This window comes from Pezoporus occidentalis, unplaced genomic scaffold, assembly GCF_034315485.1.
Source record: "Pezoporus occidentalis ecotype Australia unplaced genomic scaffold, CSIRO_AGI_Poc_V1 ctg72, whole genome shotgun sequence".
Lineage (NCBI taxonomy): Eukaryota > Metazoa > Chordata > Aves > Psittaciformes > Psittacidae > Pezoporus > Pezoporus occidentalis.
The window spans coordinates 3,140,351-3,161,871 of NW_026916072.1; the positions used below are offsets into that span (position 1 = coordinate 3,140,351).

General features: G+C 56.3%; 1 protein-coding gene and 1 non-coding gene across 2 annotated transcripts in view; one reads left to right on the plus strand and one right to left on the minus strand.

Moving 5' to 3' along the window:
* Positions 1-115: 115 nt before the first annotated feature.
* On the minus strand, positions 116-188 carry TRNAK-CUU (transfer RNA lysine (anticodon CUU)). The gene has a single exon. It is a non-coding gene; the product is annotated as a tRNA-Lys (tRNA).
* A 534-nt stretch (positions 189-722) lies between these two features.
* ADAMTS7 (ADAM metallopeptidase with thrombospondin type 1 motif 7) overlaps positions 723-21,521 on the plus strand; it is a 39,764-nt gene continuing 18,965 nt past the window's right edge. The window contains exons 1-15 of the mRNA XM_062642657.1: positions 723-827; positions 1,353-1,705; positions 3,075-3,246; positions 5,291-5,487; positions 6,505-6,588; positions 7,255-7,379; positions 8,355-8,504; positions 9,316-9,459; positions 13,111-13,255; positions 13,747-13,839; positions 14,823-14,968; positions 17,301-17,470; positions 17,686-17,819; positions 18,571-18,691; positions 19,186-19,430. Of these exons, the coding sequence (XP_062498641.1) occupies positions 740-827; positions 1,353-1,705; positions 3,075-3,246; positions 5,291-5,487; positions 6,505-6,588; positions 7,255-7,379; positions 8,355-8,504; positions 9,316-9,459; positions 13,111-13,255; positions 13,747-13,839; positions 14,823-14,968; positions 17,301-17,470; positions 17,686-17,819; positions 18,571-18,691; positions 19,186-19,430 (2,367 nt within the window). The 5' untranslated portion in view covers positions 723-739. The remainder of the gene's footprint in view (positions 828-1,352; positions 1,706-3,074; positions 3,247-5,290; positions 5,488-6,504; positions 6,589-7,254; positions 7,380-8,354; positions 8,505-9,315; positions 9,460-13,110; positions 13,256-13,746; positions 13,840-14,822; positions 14,969-17,300; positions 17,471-17,685; positions 17,820-18,570; positions 18,692-19,185; positions 19,431-21,521) is intronic.

Below are 21,521 nucleotides of genomic sequence, written 5' to 3' on the forward strand. Positions count from 1 at the left end.
TTGCGGAGGGGTGCCATAGCGGTTCTGCGGCCGGGCTTGGCTGCGGGGGCCGTGAAGAGAGCGAGGGTGGAGGGAAAAGGCACCAAAAAAGAGAAGGGGGAAAAAAAAAGCAATGCGCCCAACGTGGGGCTCGAACCCACGACCCTGGGATTAAGAGTCCCATGCTCTACCGACTGAGCTAGCCGGGCGCTGGCTGCTCGGCTTTCCTTCGCGCTACTCAGCAGCGCCCCCCGGCCCTGAGTGCTGCCCGTTCCCCGTGGCGGCCGCCAGGGAGCGTGTTCGCGCGGGGCTCAGGCCTCATTTGCATACTTAATAACATCGCTTTAATTAAGCGATTTCATCCCCCGGGGGCGGTGGCAGCGGGTACAGCCGCTCCCGGGAACTCCGCGGGTTGGCCCCGAGGGGTTGCTGAATTAGCACCGAACCATCCCGCTCCTCCGCTGCCAGCTCATTACCACTGCGAAATGCAATTAAGGTAATTAGCACGCACGCACGCACGCACAGGCGCCGCGGCCCCGGCTCCGTTTCTCATCCTTGCACCGAATTCTCACGGGCTCGGTGAGGGAGCTCCGCACCGGCACCGCCAGGGGGCGCCGCCGGCCGCGCCGTGGTGCCGAGGCCCCCGCTGCCCGCGCCCCCTCCGCGCACACCCCGAGAGGCGGAGCCGCTCCCGGCGCCGGCCGCCCCCCGCCACCGGCGTGCCCGAGCCCCGCCGCGCCGAGCCCCGCCGCCCGCACCGATGCCGGCCTCGGCCGCGCTCCTCAGCCTCGCCGCCGCGCTGGCGCTGGCAGCGGGCGCGCAGCCGGGCGGAGGCACCGAGCGGACAGGTCCGGAGCGGGGGTGGGGGGGAACGGGAAGGGATGCGGGAGCGGGCGGGACGCGCGGGGATGTCGGCGGGTGCAGACTGGTTGGCTGGGCAGGGAACCCCGGTTCCCCCCGGTTCCCTCGCTTCCACCCAGCCGGGGCAGTGCCCAGTGCCGGGGGATGCTTTTCCCCCAGGGCCGGCTTCCAAACGCCGTTTCACACCGGGATTGGAGGGGTTTTGGTGGTTTTCGGCTGGCTGGGTTGGGTTCTTTTAACCCGCAGCTGTAACGGAACAACGGCAATGTGCGTGTGGAAACGGGAGCTGCGGGACCCCCGTTACCCGCCTCCATCCTCTCCCAGGGAGCCCGGCCCGGACCCAGCGGGGTCCATGCGCCCCATGGCTGTGGGGCTCTGCCTGTGCCCCCACGGGGACACCGGTTACGAGGTCCAGCTGCTGTCTGGGTACCAGACCCCACCGGGCTGCCCCGGGGGGTCAGCGTGAGGGGAGATGAGCCCCAAAGGTAACCACAGGACCCCTTCCTCCCCAGAGCCCCCTCCGCCGTACTCCAGCAGCGACATCGTTCATCCCATTAAGGTGGACGAGAGCGGCTCCTTCCTGTCCTATGACCTGGCCCACCGAGCCCTCCACCGCAGGTCCCTTTCCTCCAGGAGCAAGTTTCCTGCCTTCTATGAGCTGCGTTACAAAGGACAACCCCTGAAATTCAACCTGAGCCTCAACAACAACCTCCTGGCGCCCGGCTTCGTCACCGAGAGGCGATTCGGGGGCATCGCCAGCGCCAAGATCCAGTCTCAGCCCTACAACTCCTGCCATATGATCGGGGAGGTTCGGAGCCGGGCGCTGCAGGGGGGTCCGGCCGCGCTCAGCACCTGCGATGGCCTGGTGAGTACAGATCCCTCCTGTACAGGACAGAGCAGGAGCTGTGGGAAAGCCTCTTTGCTGCTGAAAGCAATAGCGAAGCTCCTCCCAGCAGCAGTGAGTCGGGATCCTCATCCCGTAGGCTCGGTGCAGCTGTGGATGAGCTGACTGTAGATTTCCCATGGATTCCAGCGGTTTGGGAACTTTCCGGGAGTGTTTACTTGTTTGTGATCGAATTCCCAAAGAGCAATTCTCATTTCACCTCCGCCTTCTAGAACTAAATGTGGGATGATGAGGAACACATTGAGAGCAAGGTGCTGGGTGCCCGGGGGGGTTTAGATAGCACAGCTGCTGGGTGCCTGGGGGGGTTAGATAGCGCAGCTCCTGTGCAGGGAAACCATGTTTTGTGGGCACCTCCACTGCCCTGTTCCACTGCAGATGGGTTTGAAGTGTGGCTGAAAGCTGGCCGGCCTTTCCCAAGGAAGGCTGTTGTGTCAGCACTTTGCCAGGGAAGTTCAAGACTTCAACCATAAAACCCCAGACTGGTTTGGGCTGAAGGGACCTTAAAGCTCATCCAGAATTAAGCTGCTCTGTGAATTAAACACAGACAGGAGAGCAAAAGAAGAAGTTACTTACTGAATAATTTGCTACCCATCTATTGTGTCACTTGAAAACACCCATTCCATTGTGGTGTTTGGTGAACACCATCACTGAGGTCTGTAAAGCGTGTTGAAAATGAACAGTATCGTGCTGGGGATTACTATTGGCTTTTAGGAAGCAGAAGAAGTTCTTCACTCACTCGAGGCATCAGCACAAGGCTGTGAGAGGGTCTGCAGCCCATAAACAGTGAGCGGAACTCAGCCTGAAGTTGCTTTAAACCTTCTCTACCCAGTCTTGAAATCACTGTGGCTCTGTGTCGGGAAAGTGGTGCTGCCAACGGCCCGAAGCAACCGGCTGCATCTGAGGGGGTTTTGCTCAGGAAACACCTCTGTTGGTGCAACGCTTGCTCGCAGCACTGGTGCTGCACTGCAGTCAGAGCCATCCTTTGAGGTCTCCAGGAAGGTCAGCAGAGGTGCAGTGGGAATGGTCTGACACTTTATGTGTGCCCTGGTTCTCTGGAGGAGGCATTTCTCAGCGTCCCTGCATCCCCTGAGCTCTGCACTGTCAGACACCCATGGGGCTCACCACCCGTCTGTACTTTGTGATGGGATCTCTTTAGCTTTTTGCTGTCTTACCGATTGCTCCATGCTGGTTTATTCTCTTTTGTCTGGGAGTTTAGAGCTTAATATAGCCATAGTACCAGTTGCAAGCCCTCTTCCATTCCCAGGTTCTTCATGTGGGTCTGTGCTGGATGCAGACAGCTTCACAGTGATACTTCGTCTCTCCCTGCCAGAAAGGTGTGTTCCGGCTCATGGATGAGGACTACTTCATCGAGCCAGTGTCCAGCAGCTTCCGGGAGGATGGAGCAGCACAGCCCCACAGGATATACAAGCGCCAGGCACCCGAGCTGGGGGCAGAGGCAGGCAGGAGGCCACCAGCTCCACAGGAGACTTGTGGTGTGCAAGGTAAGGTCCCCTTCCTCTTGCAGTGCTGCAGTGAGCCGGCAGCAGCTGTGATTCATATGAAGCACCTCATACATAAAGGGAGCAGGTCCAAGCCTTAACACTGCATTGCCTCCACAGACTCATTAAACCTGGCATTCAGCTCCCATCTCAACCTCCAGCATCCACCAATGACACTCACGGCTCTTAGTCTGAGTTTTGCTGGAGGTTCCCTTTGCCACATAGGCTGGCAAGAAGGAAAACCCTCAGCCCAATATAGACAACCACCACGATGCTGCTGGTGGGTGAGCGTCCAACAGCCTGGAGCTGCTCATGGGGAACAGCCCCTGGCCCCAGGGGTGCCAATGCAGCCATTCCACAGGCAGTTTTATCATGGGAGAGCTCACCCACGAGCCACGGGCATCGCTGCACACACGCTTGGGGTCATTTTTCTCCTGCCCATTTTCTGTGTTTGCTTACGTTTGTCACATACCTGACTCAGCCCGTGCTGAACCTCAGGCCTCTCATTCTCATTTCCTCTGGCCCTGCTGCAAAGCCCCCCATGCTGTGGAGACTGAGGGTTTGGTTCCATTTCCTTGCAAACGCTGGTTTCTGACCTGCTGGGGCCTTGGACTTTGGGAGTGAAACCCAATAGCTGCCCCAGAGTCAGTCTGTGTGGGGCAGAGGGTTCCTGCTGGTTCCTGCTCCTCTGTCTAGAGCAGATGGGCTGGAGAAACTCCCAAAGCCAAGATTTCATGTACTGAGGAATTCAGCACATCCCCACCAGCTCACAGGCGCTTTGCTCCTCATCTGCATCAGTGGAGCTGCATCTTCACACAGTGCATCTTGGTTTGCACATTTCTTAGGGCTCCCTGCTTTCACAAAAGGGGGTTTGGTGGTTTGGTTTGGTTTTCCTGTAATCAGGTTATTTTCAGGCATTCTTCTGTTAATCTAAGTTTATCATTTAATCTATGGTAACTATCATAAGGGCTCCTTCTAGACTTCGAAGTCTGCTCATGGTAAATGACTCTCACTGGGTGTAATAGAGCCTGTGTGAATCCCTTTTGCAATCTGGGCTAGCAGAGTGGACGTGAAGCGTGCCCTGGGCAGGAAACCAGGAGTCTGCAGGGCTTTAATTACTGCAAGCCTTTTGTTTTGTGTGATGGATTGCTGGGTTTCTTTGCAAAGCACGGTGCAGCCAGCTGGTGTTAGGCTGTTAGGTGTTATTTAGCTTCTGTCAATACCGAGGGCAGGCTGTGTGTGCAGCTGGACAAGAGTTTAAGAGGGAGCTCAAAGGGAAAATGCCTCCCTGGGAGCCCTCTTCCCCATCCTCTCTGCAGTACCTTCACGTCCTGGCTGGAAGCTTAGCAGCAAAGGACACAATGGGAGCAAGCTCCAAGGAAGCTGTTGTGATTAAACTGTCACAGTGGTATTAGCAGTGCATCAAATTATCGAGATAGTTGGGATTTTTCAGGCTGGGGGATAAAACTCTCTTTCACAGCTAACGTACAGTATAGTCCATAAAATGTAAAAGTCCATTGTTAAAGTAAGCCTGAGCCCGTAGAAACTGGTCATAAAAGCAATTCCCACTGTGTGGGATGTGGTTTGTAAAGCCTTTACCCAGCTTGGGACTGACCCTGACCTTGATCTTGGAGCGGTGTCACAGGAAAAGTCTCTGCTTGAGAATTCCCAGTTGCTGGTGTGCGTGAGGAGCATCCGAGCTCTCCTCCAGTCCCTTTTCAGCCCCATGAATGTTCCTGTTGTTTATCTATGGGAAGGAGCAGAGTTCAGTCTCTGTGTGGCTGAAGGGACTCTCTGCGGTGCTGCAACACCCCAGCCTGCCCACGACACTGATGAGCTTTGGGATTTGGCTCAAGGCATCAAGTCCAGTGTTAGGGGTGCAGAGCACATGGTACTGGGGAACTGTCTCTGCCTGGGGCGACAGTCACAAACGCTGGGGGTTGGTTCTCAGTGGTGCACGCTCGGGCATCTCTTGATGAGGTTTTAGCAAAGTTGCAAACATTTCATCAAAACAACAAAGTTTTTTTTATCTCCTTTGATCCCTCAGGATCCCAGGAAAGCCTGGAGAGGTCTGAGAAGCGGAGGGAAAGATGGGAACAGAAGCAGCACCGGAGGAGAAGAATAAAGCAGCGCTCCATCAGCAAGGAGAAGTGGGTGGAAACGCTGGTGGTGGCAGACACCAAGATGATAGAATACCACGGGAGCGAGAGCATCGAGAAGTACGTGCTGACCGTGATGAACATGGTGAGTCCTGCTCCTCCCATGGCCCAGCCACTGGCTCCTCGGGGACGGGGCTGTGAGGCATAAAGACCACTGGGCTTGCCAGGACTCATCCCTGGTGGGACCTCAGCAACCCTCTCTCCAGACAGGCCGTTCCCACCCGCGCAGTGGCTTTTCTGCATTGCTCAGGGCTGCATCCACCATGGGAGGATGGGTTGGTGTCAGTGAGCCTGAGGCCAGAAGCTCAGTGCAGGGAGACTTGGGCACAGGGATGAAGCTGAAACCACCCCGAAACTTGTCCGAGGGCCACCCATGACCCTCTGCATGATAAGGAAACCTCCTTAGAGGAGGAGAAACCCACAGGGAGCTGGGAGCTTAGGCTCAGACTCGCTCGCACTTGGGGCTGGCCATGCCCGCAGAGGGATCCAGTGCCAGCACTGGCCTGGTTAGCAGGAGAGACAGGAACAGCCTTCCTGGGAAGGTGCCACTTAGGACGGTTAAGGGAAGGAGAACCAGATTGTGGGGGTCTCCACTGAGAATCTGTAAGGACTTGCTGGTGCCATAAAGGAAACAGATAAACCAGGGTGAGTCGGTTGAGTCTGTTCGCTCTTCTGCCGCTGTGGTAGCACCTATTTGCATTTCAGAAGAGAGCTTTGGTCCATGGCCAGAAAAGGGGGTGAGATTGGGCAGAGGACCTCAGAAACATCCCCGTGTTTCTGGGGTTGATGAAGGCACCCCGGGAGGTCAGGCCTTCTTTGAGATGTTAAACACCTCTATTGAAGGCAGAGGTGTTCCCCCAGGCATTCCTGGATGAGTTTCAATGTGCTACACAGATTAGATCAATTTTGTACGGGTATCATCACACTCCAAATGCTTTAGTCCAGGTCTGCATCTGGTCTTGTTCTGGGGAATTCCCAGAGGTGTTGGCAGCAGCATTCGGTGTGTTCCCCTCGAGCTGTGCTCCCCTGCAGCCCTTCCCAGCAGTGACACAGGGCAAGGTCTTTCCTTCAGGCTTTATTTCTTTGGCTCTTGCTGTTGCAGGTGGCAGGTTTGTTCCACCACGCCAGCATTGGGAACCCCATCAACATTGCCATAGTGCGACTCATCCTGCTGGAGGATGAAGAGGTAAGGAGAAAACACAGTGACTCACTGGCAGGCTGGCAGCCAGGCTGGGATACACTGAGAGCTGGCCTTGAAAGCCCGTAACCTCCCTCTTGTGCTGTCTTCATGGCCTGGATGAGTTCGGGTAAGAGGAATGCAGGTGCTTGTGCCTTGCTTGTCTTCATGGGCTGCAGCCATGGTGATGTCAGGGGCACGGCCAGAGGAGCTCTGAGGTCTGATTCCCAGGATAATTCATGGTAACTCAGCATCACCGCCGGTAGCAGGGGGATGTGAATCACTGGATGTTTGTGCTCCCAGCTGCAGCAGGGGCTCTCAGGGATCCTGGTGCCACCCAGATGGGCTCCCAGCTGCATCCTCTGCCATCAGGCAGGATGGGATATTTTCCTGCAGTGTTTCTTAACCCCCATTACCAGATGAGTTAATGTTTTGGTTGAATTAGAGATGACAAAAAAGCAGAAAGGCGTTGTATTCCCACCCCGCGCTGTATTCCCACTCAGCACTGTATTCCCACCCAGCCTACAACCTATAACTATGGAGCAATTCCGTCCTCATGGCAGTTACTCCCAATTCCACTCTGCTGAGTCTGAAATCAGACCCTTCCCTGCTGTGTCCTAAAACCCAGAGGGATCCAGCACCAATATCACAGCAGACTTTTATTTACATTGGCAGGAGGATCTGAAGATCTCCCACCATGCAGACAACACCTTGAAAAGCTTTTGCAAATGGCAGAAGAGCATCAACGTCAAAGGAGATTCCCATCCCCTGCACCACGACGTCGCAGTCCTGCTCACAAGGTATTGTGCCCATGTGCTGATTTTATGCTGCAGGTGCTGTTCTGGCAGCCAGGACCATCTGCAGGCAGGGGGACATCTCAGTGGGAGCTGTTGGAAACTTGCTCTCCATGCCTAAGCCCTGCCTGGACACTTGCCCATCAGATGTGTGACATGAAACCTGAAGGGAGCCTGGTCCTCATGCTGGAACTGGTCTCGCATCTCAGGTTTAAACCTGGAGACAGCTCCCAGTTGAGTAGAAGTGGAGGTTTCCGAACCAGGTTTTCCCCATGGCCCTGTTGCCAAGCCCAAGAATGGCTGGATCCTGTCAGGAGATGTACACAGGGATTAACTCCCCTTTTTCCCTTGGAGGCTAATGTAGGTTGGCAGAGGAGCTTCTGAGAAGGCCCCTGACCCCCCCATGAAGCTGGCAGGAATTCATACCTCTGGCCAAGTTTCTACACCTTGCAGTCAAAGAAAAGCAGTTTGATGGTTTCAGGCTGCAGGGACTTGGCTGCTGGAGGTATCCCGGTGGTTTGTGTGATCATTCACAACCCACAGCACTTTTATCTTCTTTAGGCAGTTTGCTTTGTAGCAGAAATAAAGCACTTAAGGCCCTGCACTTCAATGGAGTTGCTCTTCCTGGGTGGCTGGAGCTGCTCTGCCCTGGACCACAGCACTCCTGGGATGTGCTTCCCCAAGCAACGGAGTAATTGCTTCATTATTCCCAGCATCAGCTTTATTTACACAATGGAATAACGTAGCCAGGCTGGCTAGCACTTCCCATTAATCAGGCTTCATAATAAGCCAGGGACACTGGGAGAGTAAAGGGGAAGGGAAAGGTCGTAAATCTTTCCATTGCGGAAAGACGTTGGATGTCTCCATTCTCACTTCTGTTTGGCCCGTGTCCGTGTGTCTCCCTCATGGGCTGGGCTGCATCCCGTGCTCCTGCCCGCCTCACCCCCCCTCTCTGCTCTGTGTCTGTGTTGGTCACCCAAGGAAGGACATCTGCGCAGCGATGAACAGACCCTGCGAGACCCTGGGGCTGTCCCACGTGGCGGGGATGTGCCAGCCCCACAGGAGCTGCAACATCAACGAGGACACGGGGCTGCCGCTGGCCTTCACCGTGGCCCATGAGCTCGGACACAGGTACCACCAGCTTCCTCCTCCTCTCCTCTGCCCTCGGTCCCCTGCGCTGCTCAGTCGGGGCTCGCGAAGGCGCGGGTGGAAGCCGGGAGGAGGTTGCCGTCGGTTCCTCACTGGTGCAGACCTTCCGCACCCGTGAGAGCTCTGCTGGGGAATTTCGCTTCAGGTTGAAGTTTTCGGTTGCTCCAGGTTTGAGGAAAATCACCCAGGGCAAGGCAGCCTGGAGAACCCGCCTTTGTCTGTTGGCTGTTATCCCGGGTTGCTGATGCTGAAGGGTTTGGAGAGGAGGTTTGCCCGTTGGGAAGCTTTAAAATAGGACCTGTGTATAGAAGCAGCAGCAGAAATTTGCTTGCCATAATGTCAATTACATTTTGACCAGATCATTTGAACATCATAGTAAATAATATGGAATCATAGAGTCAAAGAGTGGTTTGGGTTGGAAGGAGCCAACCCCCTGCCATGGGCAGGGACACCTCCCACTGGAGCAGCTTGCTCCAAGTGTCTTTGTGTGGTAAAACCCCATACCCGGTCAGTTTAATGAACCTGATCTCGTTCCATATTCCCATTACTTCCTGCTTGGCTGACTTTTCACTAAGACAGCTGAACCCAAAGCGTGGGACAGAGGTCGGAGCAGTGTCCCTGCTGTCACTGAGTGTCCCCCACAGGCAGGGCCAGTGTCGGTGTCCGAGTCCCCCAGAGCAGGGATGGTTTGTGGTGGCCGGCGCTGGGTGTCGTTGTGCTGGGAGCGGAGAGGCTGCGCGGTTGTAGCGGCGTGCGGCTCACCTCTCCTTTGTGGGGCTGTGCTCTTACACAGTTTTGGGATTCAGCATGATGGAAGCAGCAATGACTGTGAGCCAGTTGGGAAAAGACCTTTCATCATGTCTCCACAGCTCCTGTATGACACGTCCCCACTCACCTGGTCCCGCTGCAGCCGGGAGTACATCACACGATTCCTCGAGTAAGTCCTCCCTTCCTCTTCGTCCTCCCTTCCTCTTCGTCCTCCCTTCCTCTTCGTCCTCCCTTCCTCTTCTTCCTCCCTTCCTCTTCGTCCTCCCTTCCTCTTCGTCCTCCCTTCCTCTTCGTCCTCCCTTCCTCTTCGTCCTCCCTTCCTCTTCGTCCTCCCTTCCTCTTCGTCCTCCCTTCCTCTTCGTCCTCCCTTCCTCTTCGTCCTCCCTTCCTCTTCGTCCTCCCTTCCTCTTCGTCCTCCCTTCCTCTTCGTCCTCCCTTCCTCTTCGTCCTCCCTTCCTCTTCTTCCTCCCTTCCTCTTCGTCCTCCCTCAGGGGGTGCTGGGGGTGGCTCAGGGCTTGGGGCTGTGAGTGGGAGCTGAGCCAGGAGTCCGGGGATGCTTTTGTCTCCCTTGGTTGCCTCAGGCCTTGCGGTGAAGGATGGGTTTGAACAGAGCAGCAGCACGAGTGTTTGGGCAGTGGCACCGGCCTTAAACAGATAGAGCCAGAGGTTTTCTTCGCTGCTCTCCGCAGCTGATGTTTGCATGGAGGCAGGAGGCACCACGTGAGGGAACGAGACTGAGCCAGATTCTTCTGTGCATTTGTATATTTTTAGCACCCCGTGGCTGTTTTCAGCCTGTTGTTATGAAGTTCCTAGGAACGCAGCCCAGAGATGTGTGATTCTCAGCCAGTGCCTTGCACTGGGGAATCGTTTTCCTTCCTTGCTACAGGATGGTTAGAAAACAGTGAGAGCATCAGTAAGAAACAGCGGTGGGCAGAGCTGGGTGAGGACCACGGGGAGGCTGCCTGGGGCTGAGCTCCGTTTCCAGATCCCATCCCGGAACACATGGCCCTGGCTCCACGCAGGGGGAACAGTTGTTGATTTGTGGCTCTTGGTGGAACGGAGCTTTCTCATATTCAGTGTTCTTGGCCTTCTGCTTTTAACCTTCACTTTGGAGTTAAGCATTTCCTGCTTGCGATAACCTTGGGCTGCGAGGGGGAAGAAAGAGAGCAGCTGGATGCTTCCCTGCTTGGGTTTGGGTCTCTTTGTCCCCAGAGAAGGGGCAGCTCTTCCTTGAGAGTGGAGCAGATCCTGGCAGGCATCTTCCACCGGCTGTGACATCCCCCAGGCAAGGGAGAGGCTCATAGCCAGCACAGACATGAGTGCCTTATAATAGGATGTTGGCAGGAGAATGGGAAGGAATGAGCCAGAAAATGAGACCCAGCTGACCTGGGGTTGCTGGATGTGCTTGGAAGGGATCTTGTGTTTGAAAACAGAAATGGCACTCAGATGATGCTGATTATTTTACAAAAGTTTATTATTTTACAAGCACATGTAAGCATCTTTGAGCCCTTTTTGGTGTTCCATGGTTTCCCCCTCTAACCCTCAGAGGAGTCAGAAGATGCTGTGGGCTCTTTGCTCTCCACCCTCACACTGACATGAGCTCTTTCGCAGCCTGCCTGGTGGAATACCCTTATGAAACAGGATCCAGTGTCTCATGCCTGCACCACAGGCATGCAGTGGCACAGAGCAGCCTCCCTTCATCTCAGCAGCAGCCTTGGCACAGCTGCAGGTTGTCTCATCTCCCTTCAGCCTTTTCTCTAGGCCAGACAACCAGGTTTTCAGCCCCTTTGCACAGTGCTGCTGGTTTTCTACCATCATCCTTCCATGGGCTCCTTCCAGCCGCTCCCTGGAGCCTGGGGATGACTGGTCTTCCCCTGCCTTTGAGTTCTGCCAAGTCCCTGTTTGTGCAGCTGATTCTTCCCAAACTCCACTTTGTTTTTGTTGAATTCTGTCTTGGCTTTTTGGACCCTTCCTCCCGTTCTCCGAGAGCTTTTGGAATGTTAATCCTGCTCTCAGCTGTAGCTGCAGATCCTCCCAGCCTGCTCCCATATGGAGCTTTAATCATCCTGCCATCCCCTCCATCACCGGGCTCGTTAATGAAGGACTGAAGCAGGCAGACCCTGCGTGGTTTCAGTGCCGTGTGGTTTACTGCATACCCCTGCCAAGCCACAGGGAAACTCCTGCCAGTTTTTCCTGGCTCGGGAATGTGTTTTGGCCAATGGAAGGCACCAGTAGGAAGATTGTAAAATATTTAATGAAGAAATAGGTTTTGAACAGAGAACTGGAGAGCTGACAGCAAATCAATCACCCCCCATGCTGGGACAGAGATCTGTCCCATAAGCTGGGACAAGACAAAGTGACTCAAAGCAGATCAGAGGACAAGGAGGGTTGTGGTGGTTTGGGGATGATGTGCATCATCCCATGTGCTAGTACCTGAATAGACAAACTCGTCCTGAGGAACACCAGTGTCATAGACCCATGGAATGGTTTGGGTTGGAAGGGACCTTAAAGCTCATCCAGTTCCAACCCCTGCCACGGGCAGGGACACCTTCCACTAGAGCAGCTTGCTCCAAGCCCTGTCCAACCTGCCTGGGAGAGGAAGGATGCTCCTGCTGTTGTGAGCGTGGAATAGAGACTGTCAGGCCCCTGGACTGCTGAAAGCAATCTGATATTTCCAAAAGGGAGGCTGCTTATGAAACAATACAAGGTATTTGAAGAGCTGTCCCCACCAATTGAGCTGTTTACCAGTGTGGACTTCACTGGGGTGGGATGGGAAGGGAGGAGGGGGTGCTGGTTCTGCTGGGCATCACCCCATGGGACTGCCAGCCCCCCAAGCAGGAGCTCTGCCATACTGCTGACCCTTGTTTCTGTGTTGTTGGTTTGGGTTAAAAAAAGAGTCTTGTTTCACGTTCATTTAAACCTGTTCCCAATCACAACGAGCCCAAGTAACCTAATCTGCTGAGGAACGCTCGCCAGGGGCTCTGCCTTGCTGGAAACAGCCTTGTTTGCATCAACACTGGAAGCTGAACTAGTGAGAGTGTCTTGTGTGTTTGTGGAGTATCGTAGCGAAAGCACTGGGAGCAGCGAGCCCCGTGCAGGGCTGTCCCCGCGGCTCCGCAGCCTGGCTGCCTGCCACCAGCCGCCTCAGTGGCTCAGCTCTAATATCCCTTTGCAGCCCTGTGCAGCGCAGTGCGAGCACAGTTTGCAGCAGCAGATATGAGGGTGAATGCGTTTTGCTGCTGGGAATCAACTTCATTGCTATCAGCAGGGCATTGACACGCGGGTTGTGGCCTCAGGGGGATGTTTCTGGGGTCAGGGTGATGTATGAACACAGGGACAGCACCTGCTGCTGAGCAGTGAAATGTTTGCTCGGCAGAACTCTTGCCTTGAATGCTGAAGGCAGGGTCCTGGCTGAGGGCCTGTTCACAGAGCAAAAATCCAGGGGGTTATTCCGAGGAAAAAATGGTATTTCTGGCTTTCTGACAGGGGCATCTCGGAGGGGAAAAGGGGACGGTGCAAGGCACCAGCCTGGCAGCTGCATGGGGAAGCTGCTGCTGCCTTTGCCTTCCCCATAACCCTCTATTCCCAGGGGCTGTGGGGTGATCGCTCGGGGAGCTGGTACCCCAAGTGCCCACCCGTGTGCTGGAGCAACTCTGGGATTGATTTGAGAGCCGGGGTCATAGCAGCAGAAATACTAATTGCTCCTCATCGTGGTGGGACATCAGTGAGTTAATGTTTGGGTGCTCCATTAGACACTGCTGGAGCACCGTTACGGGTGTGCGGGGCTGGTGGTGACGCTGCTGTGACCTCTGTCTTTCAGCCGGGGCTGGGGGCTGTGCCTGGATGACCCCCCAGCCCGTGAGGTGCTGGACTACCCCTTGGTACCCCCGGGTGTCCTCTACGACGTGGGCCACCAGTGCCGGCTGCAGTACGGCGCCTACTCCACCTTCTGCGACGACATGGACGTAAGCAATGGGTCCCGTCCGCCCCCGATGTAACAGGGGCTGGTGCAGCTCTGAGGGTGGGGGCTTTGTGTCCTCTCCCTGCAAGTTAAACGAATCATAGAATCATAGAACAGTTAGGGTTGGAAAGGACCTTAAGGTCATCCAGTTCCAACCCCCCTGCCATGGGCAGGGACACCTCACACTAAACCATCTCATCCAAGACCTCGTCCAACCTGGTCTTGAACACTGCCAGGGATGGAGCATTCACAACCTCCCTGGGCAACCCATGCCAGTGCCTCACCACCCTAACAGGAAAGAATTTCCTCTTTAGATCCAATCTAAACTTCCCCTTTTCAGTTTGAACCCATTACCCCTTGTCCTGTCACTACAGTCCTTAATGAAGGGTCCCTCCCCAGCATCCCTATAGGCCCCCTTCAGATACTGGAAGCTGCTCTGAGTTCTGCTGATGCCGTTGCAGTAACCACGTCCCGCACGTCTGTGTTTTCCCGCAGAGCGTCTGCAACACGCTGTGGTGCACGGTGGGGAACACGTGCCACTCCAAGCTGGACGCTGCTGTTGATGGCACGGCCTGCGGGGAGAACAAGGTAATGGGGAGCAGAGCCCCCTGGTCCTGCACACAGGGACCGGCTCAGCCCACTGCCCCTGCTCTGCCCAAGGGAAGCTGAAAACGCCTCGAGAGGGTGGAACCCGCAGTTCATTACCCTGGCAGGAGAGCAGAGGGCTTGTCCTGCTCTGCGTTTGCTGCAGCGGTGGGTGCTCCTCTGCAGAACTTGTACCCCTGCAGGGGAAGCTCCTCTCCCACGTCTGGGGTGTGGAGGGGTCCAGGAGCACCCATGACAGCTCGGTGGGTGCTGTATGGGGTGTGGAGGGGTCCAGGAGCACCCATGACAGCTCGGTGGGTGCTGTATGGGGTGTGGAGGGGTCCAGGAGCACCCATGACAGCTCGGTGGGTGCTGTATGGGGTGTGGAGGGGTCCAGGAGCACCCATGACAGCTCGGTGGGTGCTGCATGGGGTGTGGAGGGGACCGGGTGTCTGCAGCCAGCTCTGGTCACCCTTGCGTGGGTGAGGATGTACCACGGCAGCCCTGGAACAGAGCTGTCACACGTTGCTCCTCTGGAACAGGCATTTCCTGCCCAAGGTAGCATAAAACCACAGGGTTACAAAACCAGCTGTAGATGTCTGTCATGGTCAGGTTCAGTGTCCCCTCCGCTGGCCCCAGAGCACCAGGAATGGCCACGGGCTCAGACATTGCTCCCTGTGGCACCTCCATTTGGCTGTGGCTGTGCCTTGCTGGTTCTCCCCTCCGGGCTGAGGGGTCCCAGGGCAGTTTTGGCTGTGTTCCCTCAGACAAGTCCCCAAAACAGCCCAACTTCTCCGAATTCCCCATCGCTTAGGGGTGTGCGAGGCTCTGGCACATCCCGGCTGACCCCAGGTACCTCTGTGCGAAAGAAGCACGGATGCTCCTGCAGCAACATGGGTGCTGGGCTTCCCTGCTCCCCGCGGCCAGGCTCTCTGACTCACTGTCAGTTATTACATCCTTAAACCTTGCTTTCTGTCCCTTGGCAGTGGTGCTTCAATGGCGAGTGCGTGCCCGTGGGCTTCCGTCCCGACGCCATCAACGGCGGCTGGAGCTCCTGGAGCTCCTGGGCTGCCTGCTCCCGCAGCTGCGGCGCGGGCGTGCAGAGCGCAGAGAGGCAGTGCAGCAGCCCCACGTAAGTGAGCCTCTGCCCCTCCATGGGACCCTGCTGAGGAGAGGAACCCAACGTGTCCTTATCGCCCCATGAAGCACGGCAGAACCCTCTGCTCCGCTCTGGGGGAGCCCCTGCACTCCTGTGTCCAGCACCAGAGGGACGTGGAGCTGTTGGAGCGAGTCCAGAGGAGGCCATGGAGATGCTGCGAGGGCTGGAGCAGCTCTGCTCTGGAGCCAGGCTGAGAGAGCTGGGCTGGGGCAGCCTGGAGAGGAGAAGGCTCCTGAAGGGGAGACCTGAGAGCAGCTCCAGTGCCTGAAGGGGCTGCAGGAAAGCTGGAGAGGGGCTTGGGCCAAGGGATGTAGGGACAGGCCAAGGGGAATGGCTTTAACCTGCCAGAGGGGAGACTGAGATGAGCTCTGAGGCAGAAGCTCTTCCCTGTGAGGGTGCTGAGGCGCTGGCACAGGGTGCCCAGAGAAGCTGTGGCTGCCCCATCCCTGGCAGTGCTCAAGGCCAGGTTGGACACAGGGGCTTGGAGCAAGCTGCTCCAGTGGAAGGGGTCCCTGCCATGGCAGGGCTTGGAGCTGGAGGAGCTTTGAGGTCCCTTCCAACCCAAACCAGGCTGGGATTCTGTGCTCATGCAGTTATTGGTCTGAATGATGTGCTTTTGAAGTGCTATGGGCATCCCAGGGTTATCCCACCACTGGGCAATGGAAGCTTCTGGGAGGGCAGTTTGCTCTGTCTCCTTCCACTTACAAGTCGCTCCCGCAGGCAGGGAGCAGTTGCAATATGACTCAAACAAAGCAAAGACTCCCTGCTTCCCGTTACAAAACACATCCAGTGTCCTTTAGCGACAGGAAAGAAAACCAGTCGTTCTTTGAGCCTGACTCAGAGCCCTTTTGACAAATCCCGCTGCTGTTTATCACCCCGTTGCATTCCAGGAGGGATCTTTGGTCTGTGCCCGGCTGGAGGCTGCCTCCACCCAGCCTGCTGCCTCCACAGCCAGCACTGGCTCCCCCCTGGAAGCATCCAGGCAGTGATGAAGGAGCAGCCTGGTCCATTCCAGGAATTTTAGGGTCCCCCAGATGCTCCCCAGATGCCCCCTTGGTCACCAAATCACTGTTGCATTGGATTCAGCCAAAGCCCTGGCTGTCAGAGTGCTTTTCTCCCAGGGGATGGGAGAGAAAAGGACTTTTGAGCATCGTCCCAGTGGCAGTGGCTTTTCAATGGCTGGAGGAGCTCTGAAAGCTACGGGAGCAGGCTCTCTTGAGAGCCCAGATGTGCTTTCTCTTCCTTGGGCGCGTTGTTTTCAGCACATGCAGTCGGGCTGTCTCAAGAAGCGCTGTCATCTCGGTCCCAGGTCAAGGGCTGGGTTAGTGTTTGACATGAGTTGAGTGGCAGAAGTGCTGTTGTAGTTGATGGAGTGTTTCAAACACAGCTGCGGGCAGGAGAGCAAACACTGGAAGCAGCAGAACTGCCCTGGGCAGTTGTTTGCTTTGGCCGCTGCTGCTGAATCCTCAGCTTTGCCTTTTGGATGGAGTGAACAAACGTGTGTGCTGGGCAGGCTCCTCCCGCAGGCCTTTCCTGGGGCAGGGCATGGAAACGCAGCCCTAAAGTAATGAGTAACTTCATTCTCTTCAGCAAAGTGTGTCCAGACCCTGCTGATCGGGGCCAAGTAGTGTTCATCTGGTCGTGGGGATGTGGGCCATGGCGAGCGCTGTGACACGAGGAAAAGGCATCAGGAGGCAGTGGCAGTACTTTGGGAGCCTGTTGGCATCTGAGAAAAACCTGTTGTTACTTTTGACTGGGAGAAGAAGGACGTGGGCCATGGCTCCATGGGTTTCAGAAGCTTGCTCTGTGGTTTGGGGATCCGGATGTCGGGTTCGCAGCCAGGTTCCTTACACCAACACTGCAGCAGGGCGATGGGTGGGTTATAACTGGGAGAGCTCCCTGTTGACTCCAGGTGGGCTCAGGCTTGATCAAACCTTAGCGGCAGGTACAAACCCACCCTCCCTTAGCTGTGAATAAAAAGGGAGTTTCCCCTTGCGTGTGGTCGGTCTTTATTTGGTAGGACAGGGGAAACAGGTTTATCCTGCCCGAGGGGAGACTGAGCTGAGCTCTTAGGCAGAAGCTCTTCCCTGGGAGGGTGCTGAGGCACTGGCACAGGGTGCCCAGAGAAGCTGTGGCTGCCCCATCCCTGGCAGTGCTCAAGGCCAGGTTGGACACAGGGGCTTGGAGCAAGCTGCTCCAGTGGAAGGGGTCCCTGCCCGTGGCAGGGGTTGGAGCTGGAGGAGCTTTAAGGTCCCTTCAACCCAAACCCTTTGTGACTCTGATTTTCCCTCTTCCCTGTGGACAGGCCCAAGTACGGGGGCAGGTACTGCCTGGGGGAGCGGAAGCGGTTCCGGATCTGCAACGTCCGGCTGTGTCCCCCCGACAAGCCCTCCTTCCGCCAGCTCCAGTGCAGCCAGTTCAACCCCATGCTCTACAAAGGGAAGTTCTACAAGTGGACACCAGTGCCCAACAACAGTGAGTGAGGGCAAAGCCCGCTGCCAGGCTCCTGCCTGCAGCCCCAATGAGAAACCCAAGGCAGAGTCACTTTGCCGTGCGTGGCCAGGGTTGGCTTGGCAGCGTGTTTACACCCTATTGTACGGATGTCTGGGCTTGCAGGTTTGGGTTCTCTTTGTGGCGCTGGCCCCCAGCTGCTGGGGTTCAGTTTCAGTTTGTGCCTGTTGCGTTGCCAGTGAACCCCTGCGAGCTGCACTGCCGCCCCGAGCACGAGTACTTCGCAGAGAAGCTGCGGGACGCCGTCATTGACGGGACACCCTGCTACGAGATGAACGCCAGCCGCGACCTCTGCATCAACGGCATCTGTAAGGTGGGTGCCACACTGGGCAGGGGGCCCAAGGACCCCCCGGGCTCAGGAAATGCAGGTGGATGCTGTTATCCATCCACTGGGTGAGCACCATCCTCGCCCTCGCACACAATGGGCTGAGCTGACTCGTTTTGTCATTCACCACTTCCAAAGTCTCCTTATTTCCATGAGATCCATGGTAAAGATTTATTTAATCTCTGTTAATAATAATAATGTAATTTTCCTTGAGGAAATTGAGCACAACCAAGGCCAGGTTGGACAGGGCTTGGAGCAAGCTGCTCTAGTGGAAGGTGTCCCTGCCCCATGGCAGGGGGTTGGAACTGGATGAGCTTTAAGGTCCCTTCCAACCCAAACTATTCCGTGATTCTGTGATTCCATCATTTGGCATGAGGTGTAGGGAGTTTTAGCAGAATATAGGAAAGGGTTTTGGGAAGTGTTTTGAAACAGAACTAGCCGGGCCAAGGACCAAGGGGCTTTCCCACCTTGACTGAGCTGACAGGCTCTGCTGCCCAGGAGCTTGGGTAGGAAAAGGTAAAAACATGATCCTTATGATCCTCACTGTGTATGAGCAGGGCAGCAGGAACCTGAGGATACGCTGGAGAAACCCGTATTGCAGCGATGTGGCTGCATCGCTGTGTTCCTTATTCCCCAGCACTGAGGACCAAGGCTGGTCCTCCTCTCCCTCTCTGGTGGCTGTCGGTGGGAGCGGGTCGGGGTGCACGGGGAGCGGGTGCTGACAGCGCTGCCTTTGCAGAACGTGGGCTGTGACTACGAGATCGACTCCAACGCGGTGGAGGACCGGTGCGGGGTGTGCCACGGGGACGGCTCCACGTGCCACACCGTCCAGAAGACCTTCGAGGACAGCGAGGGGCTGGGTAAGGGCGCTCAGCTCCATCCCCGACGCGCTGTGTTGCACACCGAGCCAGGCTCGCTGCTGCTGTTTGCAGCCTGGTGTTTAATCCCAGCTTCTCAATCGGGATGGGGTAAGACCCAAGCAGCAGCATGGGGAGGTGTGACGCTGGCGTTCCGCTTCTTGCTCCTTGGAAGAAAAACATCTCCTTATGGCTGTTTTGTGTCTAGAGGCCTGAAACCAAATCTGTGCATGCTGGAGCTGGTTTGGAGAGGTTTAAGGGGTTTTGTGTGCTGACGAGGACACATTCAGGGTGTGGTAAATGCCTTTGCAGTGCCCGTGTGGGAAATGCCTCACTGTGCATTGGGCTGTCCCAGCAGGGAACCAGCCGGGCTCAGTGCCTGCTGGTGCCTTACAGAGATGTCAGGATTGGCGTGGTGCTGACACCCAGGGGATGCTAGGACCCACCTAAAGGCACGGATCATCTCTGCCACGTCTTTGACTCGGTTCCATTCCCAGGTTATGTTGACATTGGGATCATCCCCGTGGGAGCCCGCGAGATCCGCATTGAGGAAGTCGCAGAAGCCGGGAATTTTTTGGCACTGCGGAGCGAGGACCCGGAGAAGTATTTCCTGAATGGAGGCTGGACCATCCAGTGGAACGGGGACTACAGGGTGGCAGGAACCACCTTCACCTATAAGAGGACAGGAAACTGGGAGAACCTCACCTCGCCAGGGCCCACTGTGGAGCCTGTGTGGATCCAGGTACACTCTGGGCGGTGCTGGTGGTTGGGATGCACAGTGGGAAGGGGACAGAACCAATGGATCTCCTGCCTTCCCATGAGCTGCTGGTGTCCATCACGGCACTCCCCTGCCGCTGAGGGTGTATTCCTTTGGGAGCCAGCGCTGGGAGCAGCCAAGCACCCGCTGCCTCCCCAGGGAGCGTTTCCAGCCCACGCCTTGTCCCCTTTGCAGCATTCCTCAAAATATTTACACAGGAGAGAGAGCATGAGGAGAAAGAGCCCATTTCCTGAGGCCTTTCCCTTATCTTATCAAGAGCGGGGAAGAGCCCGTGGTGCTTCTGGCAGGCCTGGAGGTGGTGAGAGCTGGGAGCTGTTGTGGTGACAGAGGGCGGCTCAGCGGCTCCGTCAGCAATGCTGTGCTCCCACCAGCACCGTGGCAAGGAGCTCAGCCCATGGGGTGATGCTCCATGGCCCACACACGGGTGCTGCAGGTCAGCTCTGATTCCTCACGAAAGCCCTTGAGGCGGAAGGCAGAAATCCCACAGGATCATTTAAAGTCCTCTGAAATCCAGAAATGTCAAGTTTTACTCTTTCTGCACGTTTGCTTCCTGCAGCTGGGAGGCTGCCCATGGCTTCTGAAGGCAAAATTGCTTCCCCAAGCTTGGGCAGCTGCCCAGGGGCTGGTCCTGCTCCAAGCCTCTTCCCTTCTTGAATTCCCACCTGGTGTATCCTGCAAATGCTTTTCCTATGAGTCCAACTTGCTAATCCCCTCCTGCGCTGCAGCAGCCACAGCTCTGGGGCTTCTCTGGAGATGGCTTTATTTTGGGAGCTAATCCCTCTCTCTTTTCACCTTGTATCCATGGAAAAGAGTTGCCCAGGGAATCACTTTTCAGCCTGGGTTTATATTTCAATGAGCTTTGCAGGGGTTATAACTGTCGGGGGGGGGGGGGCAGTGCAGTGCAGGGACTCTGCAATTCCTTCCCCTGGGAATGGCCACTGCAATGGTCAGGGGTGAGGGTTCTGCCTGTTAATGGCTGTCAGGAGCCAACATAGAATCCCAGCCTGGTTTGGGTTGAAGGGACCCTAAAGCCCCTCCAGTCCCAACCCCTGCCACGGGCAGGGACCCCTTCCACTGGAGCAGCTTGCTCCAAGCCCCTGTGTCCAACTGGGCACCCTGTGCCAGCACCTCAGCACCCTCCCAGGGAAGAGCTTCTGCCTAAGAGCTCAGCTCAGTCTCCCCTCGGGCAGGTTGAAGCCATTCCCTGTTGTCATCAGCATCAGCCCTTTCCCGCAAGCTCACCCTGGAGCTTGGCCACGTTGAGCAGCCAAAGTCTTTGCCTCTCGCTTGTCTTTCAGCAGAGGCTCAGGGTGAAATGTGAGCAGGATGCTGGGCTCATCTGCCGCCAAGTGCTGCTGGTGCTGGGCGTGCTGCTGTGCTCAGCACCCCCAAAGCACTCTCTGGGATTCGTGAGCTAATTAAAACCTTCTGACAAGAACGAGTCAATATTCATGGAGAGGTTTTGGAAAGACGCCCTCGCTCCTGCCACAGCTCCAACAACAACAAAGCTTTGGCAATAATGGGAGAACTCAGGCTAAGAAAACCATGGATAAACCCCCAGCCTTTGGGAGCGGGTGCGGGAGGTGCTTGGGCAGGATCTGTCAGCTGCAGGAGCCACTTGGTGAGTGTTGAGAGCAGCAGGAGCCTGCTTCAAGTTGGGGCCATCAGGGAAATCCCTTCGGACGTGTGTCGCCTCCAGCCATCACTGAAGTTTGCTCGCTGGGACACATGGAGGTGAGGAGATCGGAGTCCTCCTCCTCTGGGCTAGACTGGTGCTGCTATCCCAAAGGACGCATCACAGTGACAGATGTCCATCCATCTGGGGCAGCCCCCATCAGCTCAGCACGTGGGGCTGGGAGCAATCAGAGCCTCCCTCCAGCTCTACCACTCTTTGCTGGAGAAGTCAGGAGGGGTTATGGAGAGGCAGATGTTCAGCATCCTCCTGGCCACCAGGAGGGTCATTCCTGCCCCATGGCCACAGCCTGCAGGCGAAACCTCCTGCCGCAGCTGCCTGCAGGGTAAGGGATGGAGAAGAGGATGTCTGGCCACCCCGGG